Source organism: Magnolia sinica, chromosome 18 (genome assembly GCF_029962835.1).
Source record: "Magnolia sinica isolate HGM2019 chromosome 18, MsV1, whole genome shotgun sequence".
NCBI lineage: Eukaryota > Viridiplantae > Streptophyta > Magnoliopsida > Magnoliales > Magnoliaceae > Magnolia > Magnolia sinica.
In genome coordinates this window covers 8,623,490-8,646,156 of record NC_080590.1, presented here as the reverse complement: position 1 = coordinate 8,646,156, position 22,667 = coordinate 8,623,490, and the positions used below count along the sequence as shown (strand labels likewise).

At 38.6% G+C, this 22,667-nt stretch overlaps 1 protein-coding gene and 1 long non-coding RNA gene across 2 annotated transcripts; both read right to left on the bottom strand.

The window, feature by feature from the left end:
* Positions 1-1,451: 1,451 nt before the first annotated feature.
* On the bottom strand, positions 1,452-19,215 carry LOC131233557 (AP-2 complex subunit mu). Its single transcript, XM_058230317.1, has 13 exons — positions 18,777-19,215; positions 18,302-18,479; positions 9,550-9,640; positions 8,976-9,070; positions 8,696-8,785; positions 8,563-8,611; positions 7,079-7,217; positions 5,775-5,891; positions 3,678-3,768; positions 3,458-3,600; positions 2,675-2,789; positions 2,054-2,098; positions 1,452-1,966 (listed from the first exon to the last, which is right to left on the bottom strand). The coding sequence occupies exons 1-13, from the start codon at positions 18,857-18,859 to the stop codon at positions 1,886-1,888; spliced, it is 1,317 nt and encodes a 438-aa protein (XP_058086300.1). The 5' UTR covers positions 18,860-19,215; the 3' UTR covers positions 1,452-1,885.
* LOC131233564 (uncharacterized) lies at positions 4,207-5,588 on the bottom strand. The gene is made up of 2 exons (XR_009165279.1): positions 4,968-5,588; positions 4,207-4,930 (listed from the first exon to the last, which is right to left on the bottom strand). It is a non-coding gene; the product is annotated as an uncharacterized LOC131233564 (long non-coding RNA).
* Positions 19,216-22,667: the final 3,452 nt, after the last annotated feature.

The window sequence follows — 22,667 nt, the reverse complement described above, 5'->3', positions numbered from 1 at the left end:
CTATACTGTTGCATTGAGTAGGGCAGTTTTCATGTTTCCATGAATAGATGTAGTATCCGAGAGGAAGCAAACAACTACAGCATAACCCTATCTCAAGATTCGCTTCCAATAACGTTCTGCAAGCTTAACGTCTTTTGTGCATTCTTAGGGCCTATTTGGAACGATGCATTGCATTGGATTAGATGGAATTAACACTCTTGTTGTACAATAATTTTCTGGAAATAGTGGTCTTTTGACCATCCAATCCTACCTTCAGAATCAAATTCTTTATTTGGGAAAACTCTGCATTTGGTGCATGTTGGAATTGTAATCAACAGACCAGATTTCACAACTGATGCCAGCCACCTGTATTCATATGCAACTCCGTGAGGCCCACAAATGCAGTGGATTTCACGATTCACCAAAAATCCTGTTGTATCTTCTGTTGGGACTAGAAGGTCAAATATTTGGATTAATCCAACCCTTCCTACCAGTTCCTAGTGCCGGATGGAATTTTATATCTCACCAAATGCAATTCAATACCACATAATTCTGCATACCAAGCAAGCCTTTAGGGTCCGTTTGGCTGGGTGGATTGAAAGGGATTGAATGGTATTAGGGTGGATGGCATGGATTTCTAAGTAATGATGATGTTGTCAGTGGATTGTCTTGAGATCTATGGGATTGCTATATCCAGTCTGTTTGGCTCATGCTCCAAAATTATTGTAATAAAACAGACTGACGGAATGGATATATCATTCGCATTGCCTTGAAAATTCAAAATTAAAATTAATTGTTTGAACCAATTTCCAGGCACACAATTCACCATATATTTTCAAACGCAGCAAAATTGTAATAATTTCTATTTCCCAGGTATTTCTCATTTCTTTGAAAAACAAACGGGCCCTTAGTGTACATGTGTTGTAGAATGAGTGCTTGGTGCTAACTCATCCATGGTACAAGTGCTGTTCATTTAACTAAACCCAGAGCATCATAATCACGGACACCATTGCTGTTAAGTTGCTGTGCCCATGTAAAGTGCTAATAAATCGAGTGATAGACAGTTGTGAAAGAAAATACAGCCAACTGCTCTTCATATTCAACTGAAAAAAGGCCACAAATTATTTTTTTTCTTTGGCTTCAGTCTTCCAGCTGAGGCAAGTTGTAGTACATGGTGCAACAGTGGTGGGTTTCGCATTTCTTGGATCACTGATGCAACCAAATGCCTCTGATCATTGGTACTTAGCCACAAGGGTGCAAGCAATTACTCATGAACTGTCCTTTTCATTGCCTAAACGATTGTAAGCCTCATTGCATTTGGCAAAAAGAGAAGAAAAAAAACGCATTCGAGGGAGCACATTAATTGTCTAAAATGTTGTAGAGCCAGTGTCTTGGTTATCAACTCTCCTGGTGATTTATTTTGAACACCACGGGATATGATTCTGAGATAGCATTCTCCAAACCATCAGACATTAATGAATCATGCATGCTTCTTAAAAATATTACAAAAACATTACAATAGTTGGATTGACCATTATCCAATAAAAATGATTTCAATCAGTCAAAAAGATTCTGGGACATCCCACCAAGAGCAACAGCCAATGTTGATCTTTCTTACAACCCCAACTGATGATCAGCCTTTACAAACAATCCATGCAAGTAAAATTTCCATTCCAAAGAATCAAATGCCAAGTGCCAGTTGAAGAACAAACAGTAGAAAAATAGTAATAATCACAATACATGAAAATATAACAGGCAGACTCTTCTTTTGAGGGGAAAGGTGGCAATTTACCAGATCAATAAGCAAAATCATTCTCTCGTAGCTCTATGTCCAAGGTTGACTTGCTAAAAAGATTCCCTCCTGACACATCTTCACAAAGTTTGCAAAAGAACACTTCCAAAGCCTCTAGCATCTGACCTCATATGACCCGGCTTTGGTAATGTAGCGAACCCATTCCACCGTATTATATCCAGTTTTCTCCCAAACCTGCATAAGTTGAAGAAACATTGGCAATATCAGGTACCATAACCAAATAGGGGCGCATCAAAACAGCCAAACTAGTTGTGTCTATACCTTGAGAAACCGGACTCGTAATCCCGATGCTGTAAACATTGGAACCTGCAGAAACCATGTTGTCAAGAATCAGTTATCCTCCTTCATTATTTTAAGAAATTTATCAAACTCTGCCTGGTAGCAAGGTGCTAACTGGTACCCAGTCCGGATAAAGGAGGGTCGAACATTTGGCAAGCAATCCTGAGAACAAGCTGACCCCAAATAGCTGGGACAAAAGGGGGCTTCCTTTCAGAAAATGTGCAGCAAGCATCTCTGGTGACAAGCAAAAATTCAGTGCAGACATTACAGAAAAGGGCAGGAAATTCCATAATTGCCTTGCCAAACTTCTCCTGTCATGGGCAAGCCAGATAGATGTTTACCATAATCAGAGCATGCACACTGCCAACTCGCCATGCACTCATTATGTTTCTGAGGTTGTTTATTTTATCAGGTGACACTTATGCATAGGGATGTCAGCAGGCCTGGGTTTGGACCCAGATTTTGAATTGGTCAGACTGGGCTAGGTCGGGAAGCCTTTTCTAATATGAATATGGGCAGGCCAGGCCCACCATCAACAGCCTACTCATGCAGTATTCTAGATGGAACATGATAAACTTGCAAGTTGAAAAATTAATTTGGCACCTGAAATTCCATCTGAATCGGGGGCCTAGTCCAGGATTTCTTCTCTGTCATTGTGGAAATCAACTCGATCTCGGCACTCATGGTTGGCTCAGTTTGTCCAGGGAATTTCCTTATCCTGCAAAGTTTTAAACATTTTTAAATGCTTGACAACACTACAAATGTGCTTGACAGGAAATAAAGATAATAAACGACTGGATTGCCTCATGAAAAACTTGCAAAAGTACAAATAAACAATAACACTATGATGCACTTCTTTTTTCTTTTTTTATCAATGACACTAGGATGCTCTCAGAACCAAAAATGATAAACAAAGTTTACAATGAAATACCTGTATCAAATTTAACGTGAGAAGACTTCAGAGATATGATAGGATTAAGTCATTGTTTAGAACCTTCGTTTTCTTTTGGGAACCTTCAGTTCTATAATTAAATCATCGACTCCAAAATGATCGTCAATATAGATTTTCCTTTTCGTGAGCTGTGAAGTTCTTAATGTGACTGGACATCTGTGTACTCTGTACCTTAATTTAGTTGTCAACATTGGTTCGATTTAATTAGACAGGTTATCTAAACTCTTACATACTCTAGGAGTTGCAAACTAAGCAATCCTATGAATCGTTTAGTTATTTAGGGAGCTCCAGTTAATTAGAATTCTGGATGTGCATGTACGCGAGGATTTTAGCATCTCGTAGGTCCGGCGTCATGTAAAGAAGGCTCACATGTGTAGGAAGCCTAACTCTACTGACAAATAACTGAGCAGGAAAACGATAAATTGATTACTCACTTCCAGACCAAGCAATCAATAGCCGCATTATACTTTGCTCGACCAGATGTCACTTGGAAACTTGTCTTTGCTGTCTGCTTTGGCACCGGAACCTTGACCACTACTCCAAGAGCAAACATCTTTGCACCGAAAACACTCTTCACCTGCAAATGGAAGAAAGCATTAAGATCACAGCTGAAAATGAAACGATGAAATATCCATCATAATGTAAACAACAAACCTTAACATTTACTTCCATCCTCGTCCTACCCAATTCCTTGATTGTTGGCAACACCCGAAATGGAAGATTTACACCCTCAGTAATACGATACCTGTGAAAGAGTGTCCATTAGAATGGACAGACAATATTATGACCCTGTGGTAAATCCATGTAGCAGTAACTGCAATAACACTGTACAGTCCTAAGGAAAATCTGCAGATTGTATCAGACAATCTGCTCAAAAGATTGCAAACAGCTAAGCTCAACTTCATTCCCACAAGGGGATGCCAGCAAGGAAAATGATTAGTTAGTGAACCACAGCTGCCACAGAACCATGGGTCATGCACTATGAAATGTGATTACTGTGAGTGTGGTTGGAAAACGTTGTGTTGTCAAGGCCATGGTCAGAAATTTCAAATGAAGCATATGCACAAGCTTTACAAGTTGAGGGGCACATGATGACATTGCTTGGGTGCTAAGAAGATCAGGTCTCTGGATATTGGCTCCTCTTCCTCTTCTTTTTTTATTTTTTTGTTTGGGGGGGGGGGGGGGGGGGGTGGTGTGTGTCTCCCTCTCGTAGTGCATTCATGTAACCATATTTATGTTAAGTTCTTAATGGATCATTATTACAAAAATAAAGCTATCCAATTACTATATGTCAACATCATTCTTGAACCTGATCATGAAGGCATGTGAAGAATGAGATGGAGTTTCAGGATTATTGAGTTTCAAAAGGATTATTTTAGCAAACACAAGGGACTTTACAAATAGCAGGAAACAGCCTTTTTTTTTGTTTTTTTTTTTCCTTTTCCCCTTTTTTGAATCATCCCAATAAACAGCAGATCATTCAACCATCACCTAAGGCCTGTTCGAATTGCGAATTACGGCCATACAGTATTGTAAAAAGTGCAATGCTTACAAATTACAATACCTATCTCCTGGAAAACAGGTAATTTGACCAACAATTTCTGTGTTTGGCTAGGCGTGGTAAAATTGTAATGAGAATACTTTTATATTACTGAAATGTCAAACCAACAAGAAAAATACAACGATGTCTGTGTTTGGACAGGATTTTCACTGCAATACAATGTAAAATTGTAATGATTACAAATTCCTTAATTTGTCTCCTTTTACATCTGCATTTGACTGTCGAATTACGTGCCGATTTACGCATTTAAACAAACGTTGTAAAATTGTAATGATGGTGTTTTTACATTACATTACAGCTGTAATTTGCAATCCAAACGGGCCCTAAAAGAACACTATTTCCATTTCTTATTGACTTTCCTACAGGACACTCTAAGACTATACTACCTGAATGACTTGAATGGGGAAAAAAAAAAGGGAGAGCATTTTTGAAGGGTTACTTCACAGGGATTTTTACGGCAGAATTCCTCAGGAATTAGTATTTTACCAAATAATGCCTCTACAAACCAAAATGGCAGGGAAATGCTTTTCAAGTGGAGAAATTACCATAATGTCCATTGTATACTTTTTTCTGTAGAAAGTGATAATTTAGAAAATTGTGGGGCCCACATGATATTTGTATGATATCTAACCAGTCCGATAGATGTAATCCACCATGATGTTTATAATGACCAAAAAATTTGATCAATCTAAACATAAGTTGAGCCACACCATAAAAATATAATATACACTACTTGAAAATATCAAAATTGATGTGCAGCCCATCTAGTGATTCGATTAGAAAGATTTTTGGTTAGTGTGGTTTCAATGGATGGGTGTATATGTTTTGACAGGTTGGATGTCATGCACATACCAAGTGGGCCCCAAAAATTTCTATTTATTACTTTTTAAAGAAAAACAATACATGAAGGTACTCTAATAATTTCCCTTCCCAAAAAGCACTACCCAGGTACTTTTGATTCATGGAGTAATTTTTTTGGTAAATATGGCATTCGTGGGGAATTTTCCAGTTATATATATATATATATATATATATATATATATATATATATATATATATATATATATATATATATATATATATATATATATATATATATAATGCTTCATAAATGAGAAAATGAAAAGAGCATTTTTAGAGGGGAAAAAAAAAAGAATATTTCTAGAGATATATGAGACAAGTAAGCTTACTTCATTAATTCAAATTCACCATCAGGTGGTACAAAACTGACAGTCTTTTCTGAGTTGAACCTTGTCAAGTTTACACATTGGTGGAAAGTAACATCATCGAGCTCAATAGTCTTGCCACTGAAAAAACAAGGCATAGCCGAGGACCAAGTTAACAAGACAACTAGAAGAATCTCAGCAATAAGTTGTGAACTACAAGAGACTATAAGTCTATAACAGAGATAAAACTATACAATTTAAGCATACACTGTAGCAAAATCCTGTAGAGGCCAACTTCTAATGCTGAATATCACCGAAAACATGAAAAAAGATGCCTGGCACTAGACTTCCAAAAAATGCATATCAAAGCTTGAAACTAACAAACTTTTACTAGCAGAAACAGTTCCTACAGAACTCGAGTGACCATTCAGTTGCAACTCCACTACACACTAAATAACAAATTGCTGCAACCAAGAATGCTAGACGAAAGTTTCCAACGAGTTTCGAGTCAACATTGTAAGAAAAGAACCATACAAAACCATCAATTGGTGAATTCAAGGTTGAGTTTACTATTTTGCACAGAGTAATGTACATCCCGAGTTGTTCACAAATATGCTGGTTTCTAGAGGATACTGTGCAATAAAGAAATCCTATTTTTAGGTCACTACAAGACTTGCCCAGCTAAAGCATGCAGATAAACAACCCCAGTCCAACTGATGCCTATGGAGAATCAGATGCCTTTGCAATTTTTGCGGGGACGAGATAGTGTGTCACCATTCTTTCCTTTTGTCTTTTGAAGTTTTTTTATTATTACATTTTCATTTCTTGATAAAATTCAATATTAAGACAAAGGTATTCTGTAACGGTAACAGTGGCCGTAACGGCCACCACCATTACCTTTACGATATGGGCTGAAACAGCTGTTACAGCCCCCGTTATGGTCTCTCTTTTTTATTGAAGGAAAAAAAAAAAAACCTGTATCAGCCCCATCATGGACCATATCATTTTTTCCGTAACAGCCATTATGGCCTTTACGACCCCGTAATGTGTAACGGTTGCCACCGTTACCTTTACGTAATGGCCTTTACGGCCCCATAACGTCTGTCATGGCACACCATGAAACCGAAAAGATAGGAATTGGATATACTCTTCAAACATCCATTTTCAACTAGATCGGGTGCTCCATGCTGCAATGTGGAAAGCTGAAAAGTATATATGGGGGTGCAGTTGCACAAATTCAAACATCAGTCTTATAGCTTGATACAATGTTGATAAGAATATGAACCAATGCCAGCAAAGATAAGACTGCAACTAGGTTGTCACAGTACCTTTTAGCAGGTCTAGATTTAAGTTGCGCTTCCTTTTCAAGACCAATTTTGTCATTTAAGCCCAACTTCAAATCAGGCATTCCAGAGAGGAAGCACTTCATGAGAATCTTTCCAGTTACATCACACCGCAGAACACTACCTAAAATCACCGAATTATTTGGCATAAACAATTAAAAGACAATATTAAGCAACAGATATGCATTGCAGAAATAGATCAAAACATAGTGATACACTGTTTTAAATAGCGTGTAGCATGGCATTCACCTCTCTAAAGTGTGAGGCATAAGCTACATAGCATGTAGCGCACTTCTAGATATTTAATTAAGGTTGTGCTTGGTTTCACCAAATATCACAAAATTTCATGATATTTTGCACCAAATCAGATTGATTGATAATGAAATTTCATGATATTTGGTGCAACCAAAATAATAGGGAGAATAGGAAAAGCGGGTAAAGATCAAGTATAAAGATAAAGAAATAGCAACGGAACTGAGTTAATACTCTTACTTCGATTATCTTACTACAATCATTGAAAAGATTGAATACTTTTTATTAAAAATAAATATGTAACAAATCATTGAAAACATTAAACTTTTAATGAAAAATAACTTATAGTGTAAGCTACGTAACATGTAGCATTGGCTACATAGTGTGTAACATATGCTTGTAAGTGTTTACTATAGGCTACACATGACTTAAGCTGTTTTCATGAGCTATATAGCGTGATAACTCGGATTCATGTCGGAAGTTACGACATAAGTTTGACACTGGCTGACAACCTGATGCAACCCTTCTTTATCCGAGTTGGAGACCGGCAATGAGAGTTCTACCTAAGAAGATAGACTGATCAAATATGTAAGAACTGCACACTGATACCCAGAGAGAGTCTGACCGCACAACATAGGTTAATGGTTACGGATATTATGTTAAGAGATTAAAGAAATGGAATGGAATTAATAGGTTTCCAAAAACTAGGTGGTGGAATTTAAAAGGAGAAAACAATTATATTCATAAATAAATTGATGGAAGAAGAAAAATGAATGTTGAGGAAGAAATGTTCTGTGGAAGGAGATGGCTGAGTGCATTAAGAAAGTAGCAAAAGATGTTTTACCCAATTATATAAGAAAATTAGTTAATCTTACCAATGATTTTAGTAAAATCATACAAGTAATAATATTAAATCCGTTAGGTTCCTCTTTCTTTACCTTTATGCTTATTATTTGCCTAATTTTCCTATTATTTTAGGTTGTGTTTAATTGCAACAAATGTCATTAAATTTCATTGTTAATCATACTAATTTGGTGCAAAATATCATGAAATTTCATGATATTTGGTGCAACCAAGTGCGACCTTAACTAAAAATCTAAAAGTAGCATGTAGTTTATGTTGCATGCCATGTAGATTAAGCTTCATGCTTCAGAGGGGCGACCGCTATGCTACACGCTATTCACTATTTAAAACACTGTTGGTGATACATCACTTACCTTTTGAAGACATAAGGAGATTCACACTTTCCACAATATCTAGGAACACCTGCAATGTAGGAGTTTAAGAAACTTTTTGGTTAGCAGTGTTCCCATGCCAGTGTATACCAGGAAGCGATGAAGAGAAGGTCACCTCATTTTTCTTATAAACAAGACCCTCACGGCGCCAACCAACAGCACCTGTAACTTGGAGAGTTGCATTCGGGACCGGCTTGTCTGCAGGCTATTGAATTGTTTATAAGGCAAAGACAAATAGTCAGAAAAGCTTAACTTTGGAAAAACCTCTAAACATATGCCACCCCTTTTCTGCATGGCTAAGTGGAAAGAAGGTCATGACCCTAAAAGAAACACCTATAGACATGCTAACAGGTAACAAGTTTTTAATCCAGTAATATAATTATCTGAGATCTTACCTTGGACGAGAATGGTGAACGAACTCCTTCCTGGGTGATGTAAAGCTTCAATATTTCAGGAGAAAGGTTTTGGGGGTAGCCAAAATCCATGATTTCTGCACGAAAGGTGCATATTTTCAAAATACTCATACAGCTACAAAACAATCCTCATACCCAATGGCTCAAATAAGAGATTCCCTACAATCGGAGCAAGAATAATATGGTTTTACAGCACACAGCCAGAGAGGAACTCATCTAGCATCATATCTTAGGAAAATACAAGGACCATGATCAAAACAAATTGAAAAGGTCCTCCATTGTTTACTGACATTGCTATCACCCCAGCAACACAATACAAAAAGAACATTGCTGACAGTGATACTATTCACTAACAAAAACAAAGCTCAAAGCAGCTTCATCCAGAATATGATAGCCCTAGTAGGTTTAGCAACAGGCATGGACTGAAGATATTATTATTAGGACAAGCGAAAAATCCATTTTTTTAAGGGTGAGTAGAGTGAAAAATTGTATAATCTGGAAAACAAAAACTGATTAAAGTATTTTGTCATCATGAAAGAGATGGGAGAAAACCTACCATCCAGAAGCTCATAAATCAGGACAAAGTTATTCCTGATAGCATCTTCATCAAATGCCCCACCAAAATAAGATTTGAACAGTGCAACTGCCTGCTCATGAAATAAAGAATCAAAGGTATCAGATATTCTTGAAGATATGGCAGGATAACTGAAATTTGAGGAAATGAATGTCCCCACTCTCCACCACAACTGAGATTACCATGCCATGAACTCAAAATAACCTAATGAAGCCACAAACGGTGAGATTCAATAAATACCAGAATCGACTTCTGCAGAATAAGGATAAGGAAAAAAAAAACTTCCACTATAAGCGATTAATATTCATATGTCGAACAAATCCTTGATTATGAAGATGAGCTTATAATGACAATTTACTACAGAATATGCAGCTAAATCCTAAAGTACCACTGAAAGATGGAATTTGACCAAAGAAGAATCTTTCTTAGTTACAAGAAGCAGAAGCAAGAGCAGGGGTTAAGAATAGAGGTGTACACGAGCCGAGCCGAGCTTGGCCCAGCTCGTGCTCGACTCGGACAGCCCGAGTCTCAGCTCGTGCTCGGCTTGGCTCGGCCTTCGAGCTTGGAACAGCGGCTCGTGCTCGGCTCGGCCAGCAGCTCGGTCCAGTCCTAGCCGAGTTCGAGCTGAGTAGAGTGGTGATGTTGGAAGAAAGTAGAGTGGTGAACTGTAACTTACAGTATAACCAGTTGGATTTGATCTTTCTTGTTATAAAATTCTCCCCAAGAAACACGAACGCCCCACCCATCTCCGTCCTAATGCTGTTGGCCTTCTCCATTTCTGGCCGCCCTCGCAGTTCTCAATTGAGAGAGAGAGAGAGAGAGAGAGAGAGAGAGAGAGAGAGAGATCTCAATGGATTGGAGGTGCACGGAAATCGGTAGGCCGGTGGTACTACTAATAGGCGGAACGCTAGTGTATTACCACTGCGTGTATAGGAAATCGAGCTTGCTCTTGCTTGTATCGGACATCTTCATTGTTCTTCTCTGCTCCCTCGCCACTCTCAGAATGCTTTTCCGTCAGATGAATATCTCGTAATTCCCTCCTCTTTCTCTCTCTCAGGGGCAATTTTTGTAAATTATGCTTAAAATTATGAGTTAGGGTAGGGCGATTTGGGCAAAGAAATGGGTTAGGACTGGGTTGCTGCTCGCTGGGTAGGGTAGGGCGAAATGAGTCGGGCAAATGAGGGTTTTTTTAAAAAACCCTTATTTACTCACTTGAACTCGATCCGAGCCGAGTCGGATCGAGTCTAATACCGAGTCGAGCCAAGTCGAGCTAGGTCCAGCTCGGACTCGACTCAAACATTTCCGAGCTCCCAAAAAAAGGCTCAACTCGGTTCGAACAGTGTTTCGATCCGAGCCGAGTCGAGCGAGTTACCGAGCTAAGTCTGCTCGTGTACAGCTCTAGTTAAGAAGTGGTGAACTGGTAGTTCTCCAGAAAAGTTAAGAATTCCATAAGTTATTGATGCAGGACATGAAATTTAAGTATGATGTGCAAGAATTCAGGATTAGATCATACCACTTCAGAAACAATTACACAAATTCCACATCCCACATGATAGTCCAAACATTCAATGAAAGGGGAATCTATGCGGGTCCAGGCCTACACATGATAGGGTTGGATCAATAAAAATTATGAACCAAACGATACTCAAAGATAAAAAATAATCATCCACACATGCATAGTAATCAGTCCCTAATCCAAGAGATTCACCAATTTCAAATTAAGGAACCCTAGGGTAAGAAAATGGGCATAAAATTGGAGATTCGAGTAACTTAGGGTTAGGTTTAGGGATTTTGGGTGAAAGCGGAGTGAATGAGAGGAGAAAAACGAACCAGAGAAGTACCGCACGCGTGAACAACAACAATGGCCCAGACGCACATGCGTGTGATCTCAGCCGCATGTGTGTGGGGCCCACTATTAATAAAAAGGTCACCTTGGCCCTGGTCGGCCAGGGATGGACTCCAAAACTCTCAAATCTCAGCTCGATCCGATGTACGGTTTGTGCGTGATGCTCTGCCAAAGTTTCAACCCTCTTGTAGGGCCAGATTCTGAAATTCTATTGTGGGGAGGAGAATTGTTGCAATAGATGATTGATTCGAAGTGTAGACGATGGGGTGAGATGAGAAGAAGAGATGATAGAAGATGGGTAGTAGAGATGACGATGGATGGGGGTAAATCGGGATAGATGCGGCTTCGCACCACGGTAGTTAACCCTTCGATGAAGGGAGGGTTTCGCACCCAATTAGGCTTTACAACTCAGAGAGTAGGAAAACGCAGAATTTTTATTAATCTTCAATCCTTAAAAAAAGCTACAAGGGGCGCCTATTTATAAGAAAACTCTATACCCCAAAACTCGCGCCATGTGCGCAACCTATTACCTGGCGATGAAGTAAACCAAAATAAAAACTAATCAAAGAAATCTAAAGCGTCAATGATGTTCTAAATAACATTAATAAGCAAAACTTAAAATATGAAATCAATCTGACTAGTGGGCCACGATCATGAGATCCCATGATGGGCTTTTCTTAACTGACGGGCCCACTCTTTTGAATCAAAACTTCGTCTTCTAGCTAGGAGACCCTCCCTGGACGTCGTCATCAATCCAGATCGACGGTGGGGCCCTCCTTCTGATGTACGTGCGTGAGGAGCGGCGTGAGTGCGCGTGTGCGCGTGATGTCCCCATCAATTCTCCCCGGCTTCGAAGATTTCGCCACTGGCGAAATAGAACTCCTGAATCACTTTAGGATGTCAGGATCAAGTCTTTGAAGCTCCTCCTCAGTGAGCCACGTGCTGTCTGAAGCTGGGCATGACTTCCATTTAACCAGGTACTTCTGAAACCCGCCATCCGACGTTGAAACTATCTGATGGTCCAAAATATTCTCTATTTCCTTTTTGGGTGTGTGAAGGTTAAGTATGGGAGGTAGAGGCTGGAAAAATGGGTCGGGAAGGACAGGTATGAGAGGTAGAGGCTAGGAAGATGGGTCAGGACGGGTAGGTATGAGAGGTAGAGGCTGGAAAAATGGGTTGGGAAGGGTAGGTATAGGACGTAGAGGCTGAGAAAATAGGTCGGGACGGATAGGTATGGGAGGTAGAGGCTGAGAAAATGGGTCGGGACGGGTAGGTATGAGACGTAGAGGCTGAAAAATTGGGTAGAGAAGGGTAGGTATGGGAGGTAGAGGTTGGGAAGAAAGGTCAGGAAGAGTGGGTATGGGAGGTAGAGGATGGAAAAATGGATCGTCGGGAAGGGGCCATGGTTCAAGGGATAAATATGGGGAATGAGGAAGGGTAGGCGAAGGGCCGGACCAAATATCAGTGATCCCCTGAAAAGTAATTAGATCCTCTACGTTGAATGTAGAACCAATTCCCATAGAAGGTGGAAGATCTACCTCATATGCATTGAGACCGTTTCGTTTTATGATTTTGAATGGTCCAGCGCTACGCACGTGTAACTTACGAACGGCACCCGGAGGATACCGCTCGAGCCAGATACGAACCATCACAGTCCCCAATATTGAATTCTTTGAAACGTTTATGTTGGTTTGCAAAAAATTTGTAATGTTCATTACTAGTAGTGATCTTCTGCCTGATTTCTTGATACCATGAATGAATGTGATGCGCAAAAGACTCTGCAGGCTCTGACGGCCTATGGGACAGTGACATAAGGACAAGATCAATAGGTTTCTCAGGTTTATAACCAGTAACGACTTCATAAGGACTGAGACCTATGGACCTATTGACAGAATTATTAAACACAAACTCGGCTGTAGGTATTACGGTGTCCCATGTTCTTGTGTACTCTATATCCCTCCTAGGGGGAGACTCATCCGGTAGATCATCAAGAAAGACATCACGTAACTCATTCATTACTGGAATGACCTCAATGGGTAAATCTACACTAGCCTCTGGTGCACTCTCTCCAACCACAAGGCCGCACATGTTGTACCCCTCAAAATAGTGGTCTTGATGTCTCTCATGGGGTGGGTGCACGGGTGCACACCCATAATTGATTTCTTGACCAACTTCATTCCTTTGTTTATCCTTCAGGCCACCTGCCCAGGGTGTGCCGAATCGGTTACGTATCGGCCGTTCGGCCGATACGTAACGGTAACGGGCCGTAACGGGCCCGTAACGGTAACTTTTTTTTTTCATTTTTAGCTCATTTTTTGCTGTTTTTTTGAAACCTCTTGCTTCCAAACTGTTTTTCACTCCTTCTACTACTAATTTCGACCAACCTTAGCTAGGTATTTGAGATAAAAACACATTATATCACAGATTTTTTTGAATCAAAGCTCGGTGGGCCATTTTTCAGAAATTCGTCAAAAATAGGTATTTATACTTTTTTTAATATGTTTTGCTGTTTTAATCATGTCATATGATGTGTTAATCATAGTAGAACATGTTAGTGTACATTTTACAGATTTGGGGTGCCATTTAATAATTTTTTAATATTTTTTTCTATTTACGCATGAATTTTGGCCCCTTTTTTTAAAATTCGAAAAATCAAATTTTAATGGTTGTTTTGCTGTTTTAATCATGCCATTTGATGTGTTAATCATAGTAGAACATGTTAATGTGCATTTTACAGATTTGGGGTGCCATTTTATATATTTTAATATTTTTTCTATTTACGCATGTATTTTGGCCCCTTTTTTTAAAATTCGAAAAATCATTTTTTAATGATTCTTTTGCTGTTTTAATGACATCATATGATATGTTAATCATAGTAGAACATGTTAATGTGCATTTTACAGATTTGGGGTGCCATTTTATATATTTTTATATTTTTTTCTATTTACGCATTTATTTTGGCCCTTTTTTTGAAAATTCGAAAAATCATTTTTAATGATTCTTTTGCTGTTTTAATGATGCCATATGATGTGTTAATCATAGTAGAACATGTTAATATGCATTTTACAGATTTGGGGTGCCATTTTATAATTTTTTTATATTTTTTTCTATTTACGCATTTATTTCGGCCCTTTTTTTGAAAATTCGAAAAATCATTTTTTAATGATTCTTTTGCTGTTTTAATGATGTCATATGATGTGTTAATCATAGTAGAACATGTTAATGTGCAATTTACATATTTGGGGTGCCATTTTATATTTTTTTTATATTTTTTTCTATTTACGCATTTATTTTGGCCCTTTTTTTGAAAATTCGAAAAATCATTTTTTAATGATTCTTTTGCTGTTTTAATGATGTCATATGATGTGTTAATCATAGTAGAACATGTTAATGTGCATTTTACATATTTGGGGTGCCATTTTATATTTTTTTTATATTTTTTTCTATTTACGCATGAATTTTGGCCCTCAAAAATAATTGCAAACACCTAAATGTAAGATATTTTCATATTACATTCATTTTAATATATCTATCATTGATAGTAGATAGTTAGAAAATTAAATATATGAATTTTGTAGTCAAATTCAGGTTATCTGGTTCATAAATTCATCAGATAGTCCGATACAACTTCTCACCAAAGAGTGGACCGTTACACCACCATAAACATGTTCCAATTTATAAATGAATGCATATTTGGAATGCTTAGAATATTCCGGATTTAATCCATATTTTTTCATATTTTTTTGACAAAAAAAAAATTTTGCACCGTTACGGGCCGTTACGCCCCCGTATCACCGTTACGCGCCCGTATCCGTATCGATTTTGGAGGTCACCGTTACGCCAACCGATACCGATACGGGACACCTTGCACCTGCCTGAGATTGGACATCTACTCCAATAGTGGGGTTTGTCTTGGCGATAGTCTTTAGTCGGGTAATGCGTGCATCAAGTTGTTCAAAGCATTGGGCCATTTCCAAGCGCTTAATCATAAACTCCAACTTTTGGGATAGCTTGTTTAGTGACTCTTGCAATTGTTCCATGTTTAGTGTAGGGTGTCAACCAAAATTCAGCAATATAGTTGTCAAAATATAAGATTTTTTTTAAAGAAATAACCTAGTTTCTAAAAACGAAAAAGGAAAGTTTTTTTTAAACAAGTTAGGAAAGTTTCTAAAAAAAAGCAACCTAGTTTCTAAAAACGAAAAAGGAAAGTTTCTAAGAAAAACAAATTAGGAAAGTTTCTTTAAAAAATAAAAAATAAATTAGGAAAGCTTTTAAAAAAAAAACAAATTAGGAAAGTTTCTAAAGAAAAGCAACCTAGTTTCTAAAAACGAAAAAGGAAAGTTTCTAAAAATAGAAAGTTAGTTTCTAAAAAAGAAAAAGGAAAGTAAACTAGTTTCTAAAAAAGAAAAAGGAAAGGAAATTAGTTTCTAAAAACAGATTAAAAAAGTTTCTAAAATATTAGTTTCTAAAAAATAGAAAAGGAAAGTTTCTAAACCTAGAAATAGAAAGCTAAGTTAATTTCTAAAATAATTCAAATAAGGGGATAACAAAAAAATTCAGCAGCTTATGTCAGAGTTTATGGACTTCTAAACAGCCATATATGATGAGAATTGATGCGTAATGGACATGAACAACCAAACCCTAAACATGTAATGAATTCCCCTACAAGAACCCTAGGCTTTGATACCAAATTTGATGCAAGACATGAAATTCTAGTATGATGTGCAAGAATTCAGGCTTAGAGCATACCAATTCAGAAACAGTTACACAAATTCCACATCCCACATGATAGTCCAAACATTCAATGAAAGGGGAATCTATGCGGGTCCAGGCCTACACATGATAGGGTTGGATCAATAAAAATCATGAACCAAACGATACTCAAAGATAAGAAATAATCATCCACACATGCATAGTAATCAGTCCCTAATCCAAGGGATTCACCAATTTCAAATCAAGGAACACTAGGGTAAGAAAAGGGGCAAAAAATTGGAGATTTGAGTAATTTAGGGTTAGGTTTAGGGATTTTGGGTGAAAGCGGAGTGAAAGAGAGGAGAGAGACGAACCAGAGAAGTTCCACACGCGTGGACAACAACAATGACCCAGACGCACATGCGTGCAATCTCGGCCGCACATGTGTGGGGCCCACTATTCCAAAAAAGGCCACCTTAGCCCTAGTCGGCCAGGGATGGACTCTAAAACCCCCAAATCTCAGATCGATCCGATATACGGTTTGTGCATGGTGCTCCGCCAAAGTTTCAGCCCTCCTATAGGGCCAGATTCTGAAATTCTGTTGTAGGGAGGAGAATTGTTACAATAGATGATTGATTCGAAGCGTAGAAGATGGGGTGAGATGAGAAGGGATGGTAGAAGATGGGTAGTAGAGATGACGATGGATGGAGGTGAATCGGGATAGATATGCCTTCGCACCACGGTAGTTAACCCTTCGATAAAGGAAGGGCTTCATACCCAATTAGGCTTCACAACTCAGAGAGTAGGAAAACGCAGAATTTTTATTAATCTTCAATCCCTAAAAAAAGCTACAAGGGGCACCTATTTATAAGAAAACCCTATACCCCAAAACTCGTGCCATGTGCGCAACCTATTATTTGACGATGAAGTAAACCAAAATAAAAATTAATCAAAGAAATCTAAAGCGTCCATGATGTTCTAAATAACATTAATAAGCAAAACCTAAAATATGAAATTAATCTAACTAGTGGGTCACGATCATGAGATCCCATGATGGGCTTTTCATGACTGACGGGCTCACTCTTTTAAATCAAAACTTCGTCTTCTAGCTAAGAGGCCCTCCCTGGACGTCGTCATCGATCCAGATCGACGGTGGGGCCCTCCTTCTAGCGTACGTGCGTAAGGGAGGCGGCGTGAGTGCGCGTGATGTCCCCATCAGTTATATTTCAAAATCTGAAATATGAGTGAATGTTTAATGAAAAAGAAGAAAAAACTGATTCATTGATTGTTTCAGTAAAATCCAGAAACTATCAAGTTTTAACAATGCCAAGGATCCAAAAACAAAAAAAACAAAAAACAAAAAGTAGTTATATAAGTTGGATTTGGAGTCACAGTAACAATAGCAAGGTTGAAAGGTAAAGGAGGTTCTGAAGCTGGGGGTGGAGTAAAGAGCACAGTCTAGAAGCAAGAGATGCATTAGGCAAAACATTCCTACAACAGAATACGCCAGCATCCATTATTGTAATATGCTGAAAAAGGAACAATTGTAAATTTGTAACTGGAAAATCGACAACATTATGATGTTCGTTAAGCCCACATGCATGTAGAGCCCACCCATCTATTACGCAACCACATATGGCATGTGGGTGAGATGCAAGCTTTGAATCAGGTGGACCTTACAGTTTAAAAGTTGCAGTTAAAAACTCGGGCCTTTTTACTCCTAAGGTGGGCCACGACGTACAAAAAAAATAAAATGTAGAGATTAAAAACAGCTGTCTATTTGTGTTGTAAATCACGACCGACCTGAGGAGTGAAACAGCCTGATTTTATTAGCTAGAAGATCTACACAGTGTAGCCAACCTGATGGAAATATCAGATCCCACGGACATGTTGCACAAAGATGGGCAGGCCTCTACACGTGTGGGCTTAGCAAACCTCTGGACTTCACTAGGCAATCGAAGGACAATTCTATGACACATCAAAATAAATTGTCACTTAATGGAAAGTTGGCAGCAATATGAATCCATTGAGATGTAAATTCATCTGTTTTGTGAAATTTCACATGCAAAAGGCCCCAAGTTTCACAGGCAACCAAAAACTCTACTACAATTCAAGCCATTGAAATTCACAATCAAAACACGTTCGGAAAAAGGGAAATAAAAATAAAACAAGCAAAGAAGAGAAGATTCCACATACCTCAACGACGAACTTAAGTGCACAAGCGACGTTGGCATTGCTACTGACAACAATCACAATGTACACATTGCTGATCCTCATGTAAAAGAAAGAACAGCCTCCGATCTGCCGAACAGGGCATGTACCAAGCTCCTTCGTCTGCATTATATGCGTCCGAAATGCATCCACCATATTGCCACTGAAGGATCCATATCCAGCATTAAAAGGTATAAAAATTTATTATAAATAAAAAAGTTGAGAAGAATGAGAGCTGAAAATTCAGGACATGGATCAACGAAAGATAGTAGGTTGAAACAAATGAGGAATTCGGTTTCGGTAATTCATCGGCAGCTCAATGGTTTCACATTTTCATGAGATTCTTCTTAATCGATTCCACCAAAGATTAAAAGGCATGTATCAAACCCTAATTTCAATCATCGCAAAGATTCATCTCTGTAAACCCTAGAAAATGGAGGGAGGAACTGGAAGGTCATACCCGACATCGTCACGATAGAGGCGATTGATGAGGACATCGCCGCGGAGATTGAGGAAATAGATAGCAGAAGCTGCCACAGGCATTTCGGATCTGCAGCTGATCAATCAGAATTCGGAAACTGGAGCTGTAGCAGAAGAGAAATAGGGTTTGGGAAGGTTCAGATCGCGTGTCGATTGAAGGAAAGCAGAGAAGCAACTGCTTTTGAAATGAATCGAGAGAAGGGGATGGCTGAAATGGGAAATTGGATTCTAGGGTTGCAGTGTCTGGATTCGGGAGACGATTTCCTTCGTCCGAGATTAGGCCTTGGTCAGCGAGTCCAAGAGAGACTCCATCTCCGCCTATTGGGATCTCCCTCTTCTCTGGTGCGATACGTCTTAAAAGTCAGCACCACGTGAGTATCGACCGCACGCGCCATGTTTTCTTGAGGAGGCCGCGTCCTCTATCGCCACTGTAGAATGAGCTTTTACTACGACTACCTGTGTGGGGCCCGCTATGATTTGGGACTCACATCCACTCCGTCCACAAGGTTTTCCTTTCCAATTTCATCCGCTATCCAGAATATCATAACCATAAAAGAAACAGGTGGGTGCAGTTGGAGTGGGAATATTCACCGTTAAAATCTTCGGATTGTGTGCCGGAACCGCCTAGTATTGAATATGCCACCCAACCCATTCGAAAGCTGTACCAAACTGGCTGAATGGATATTTATTAAAAATTAACCAATTCTAAAACTCATCGGGCCACACCACGTGATTTTTAGTGATTTTAAGCATGTTTTAGTTGGTGTGGCCTGTTGAAGTTTTGGATAGTCCTTATGTTTTCAATTCAGGGATAATATATAGGGCTTCATGCTTGTATTAAACATGGGTTTTCCCGTTAATACCATGTAGCAGTTATGGTCTTATAATTGATCATAACCTTTGAATGGTGGATTTTGAAATGAGTTATTAATTCTTCATCTTTAGAGATTCACTTGGGGAGTTAATGGGCCAAGCTCAGGCTTTAAAATTCAGAATTTTGAAAAAGGGCCTGCCCAACGGCCCAGCTAAAATTAGTTCAAAATCTGGACCGAGAGCTACCCTAGGCCCGCCCGTTGACAGCATACATTCAACAAATGTTCCTTGGTAGCATATAATTCAGACCATGAACAGCTAAAATCCCTTTTTAAGACACAATCCTTAAGTGGAAAATAGACCCAATGCCAAACTATGAAAGTGTGACAAGGACACCACCCTATCAGGGAGAGAGATGTTCACCGAAAATAAATAGGAACAGTATTTTTCACACATCACTCTAACTTCCTACTTAGCGTTATTAGAGGATGGTCTACATTTTACCGGCTAACCTTTTCACACAAAAGAACGTATGCATGCGTGCTAGGGCATAGCTTCCACTAACGCACAATGGATGATTTCACGTGCTTAATATCAGATCCTTTGCCTATCAAATGCACCACCTTTTCTAGTCCTAAACAGAAAATTTAGGTTTTATACACAGCTTGAATGGACCATACCAAGGGAAAACTGGGATGGATGCCTGTCATTATTCTGATGTGATGTGGGGCTAACCGTCATGTGTATATGCAACCAATCCATTCACCTCCACCTAGTGCTCAGTTAGTGCAGGTCGCACCCCATCCTAACGCAAGTCGTACTGCCGGTCCTTTTCACCCCTTGCTTCTCCCACACTCTCATGTCTTGAGAACCACGTCCTCTCTTTCCATATGCATTGTCTGTGAACATTTCTCCCTCGAATATGAGAGCCTTGATCGAGCTTGTTGATGGGAGGAAAATCGAGTCCCACGTTACGGAGAAAACGCCCATGGCTCTCACAAGCAATAATCAATATATACATAACCAATCACCTACAACTACTACCAAGCACACCATACAGCGAGGGCAACTAAATTATTCACCTACCAGACTGGGGCATATCATACTGCCAATGGTTAAGTTATCAGTTTTCTATTGTTTTGAGATCATACACATCAAAAATCAACGAAATATGGTCATAAGGTGGGCTATCAGTACATGAAATTTGAACTGTTAATAGTTCAATTAATTTTCTTCTCATTCATGATACAAGATCATATCCAATGGTTTCTCAATTACCTGTCATTAAAATGTCTGCCAATTTTAATCACCTCCTATGTACATTGGATCATAACCTTTATAGTTGCATTTACACATGTCACCAATCCACACCATCAATCTGTACCATACATTTAGCTGACCCACTTAACACTGATAGGCATAAAACTGTAGGGCCAAGATTATTCATTCATTGATGATTTGTAGAATATAGGTCTAAATATTTTTTAAGACCATTAAATTCATTGATGTTACTGTCAATTCAATCAAACAAGGCCACACATGTGAATAAGGGCTTGTATGTATTCAATTTTTGTGTATGGGTATGATGCACGCGCGTACCAAAGTCTACTCAACTCAAGGTTTCACTTAATTGTTGTTGTTCCTGTGAGATGGGTAGATTGGAGACTATACACATGATCTAATTATTCTCTCAACCACCAATTACACTCAGCGTTCGGGTAATTTGTGAAAAGGTATGAGTTAGTCCTTTCGAATGGATTCTTTTTGCCTTGTGATAATATACGTGCGTCTACATACTGACTTGTTCTTTCAACGTGATTTGCTACCATAGTTCAACAGTAAAATTAGAAAAAGATGATATAAGCCGAAAGTGTTATTTTACTAATAATTTTTATAATAATGGCACTTACGATCGGCTTAAGGTATAATGATCCGATCATTGTCCAATTGAGACTAAGCTTCGTAGTGAGACGGCTGTGATGTGCGAGATGGTTTATCCATCACTCGATTGGAATTTGGACATCATGCCAAGATAGTCGATGAAGGGTGGATCATCGACAATTTATTTGTTGCTCGATCGGAACCGAGCTTCGTGGTGAGATGGCCAATGACATGACAACTTGTTCATGGTTTTAGTGAGAACCAAGTACATGGTAAGATAATCGTGAATCAATTATCTTTTCATCATCTGGTGTGGATAAGAATTCATGGCTAGATGGCTGACAAAATCACCTGGTATATAGCAGGAAAGCATTACAACCTTTTGTTCGAAATTAAACAAATCTTCCTTACGATCTAGCAGGATGTCGTGGATGAAACATGGAGATATACTAAGTATTCAAAACTAAGGATCTCATGCTACAAGCAGTGATGAGGTTAAAACTAAACTAAAATAAAACAAAAATATAAATATCCATGGTGGAAAGATAAATAAAATTGTGCTTGGTTGTAATGACGTCAGTCTTATAGGTCTTTGTGGAGTGTTGTTTATATAGGCTTCTAGGATGCAATGACTTTGGGGTAGTCTTCGGAATCATGAAGGATTCAGACATCAGTTGTGAAAATTTCTTTTATTCTTACACATCAGTGTGGCTTATTGCATACGGCCACATGTACAAGAAATATACTCTCTCGGGCATTGGAAAAGTCCTCATGTCCCTAAACTCTTATGTGATCCTTACGTCGCTTACTTTGGCATACATAAAGAATTATTTTTGGCAAGAATCTCTTTTGATAAGATTTTGATACTTAATGCTAAGAGATAAACTTGCTTTAACGAGACTCTTAATTTTTTCATAGACTACTTTTATATATAATTCTAGCATTTAATGCGCTCTCTCTCATGTATACTTATCTGCTTCCTCCTCTTGAAGTCATTTACATTACATATGGCATAATTGGCACATAACATCTTTTGAATTGTTTAATATGAGCATGTCAAATCAGGTGTAAATAATAGAGGGTACAAATAAGATTTCGCTCATCATTTATCGTGTATTGCCGTCACATGGCAGCATCTTCTTAGCCCATATAAGCGTGGCAAAAACGAATGTAAACA

Coding starts and splice junctions, on each gene's coding strand:
- LOC131233557 (XM_058230317.1), bottom strand. CDS start 18,859: ATGCCTGTGGCAGCTTCTGCTATCTATTTCCTCAATCTCCGCGGCGAT. Junction 18,480..18,776: donor CTCTATCGTGACGATGTCGG/GTATGACCTTCC, acceptor TGGATCCTTCAG/TGGCAATATGGTGGATGCAT. Junction 9,641..18,301: donor CACTTAAGTTCGTCGTTGAG/GTATGTGGAATC, acceptor TTTCATGAGCAG/GCAGTTGCACTGTTCAAATC.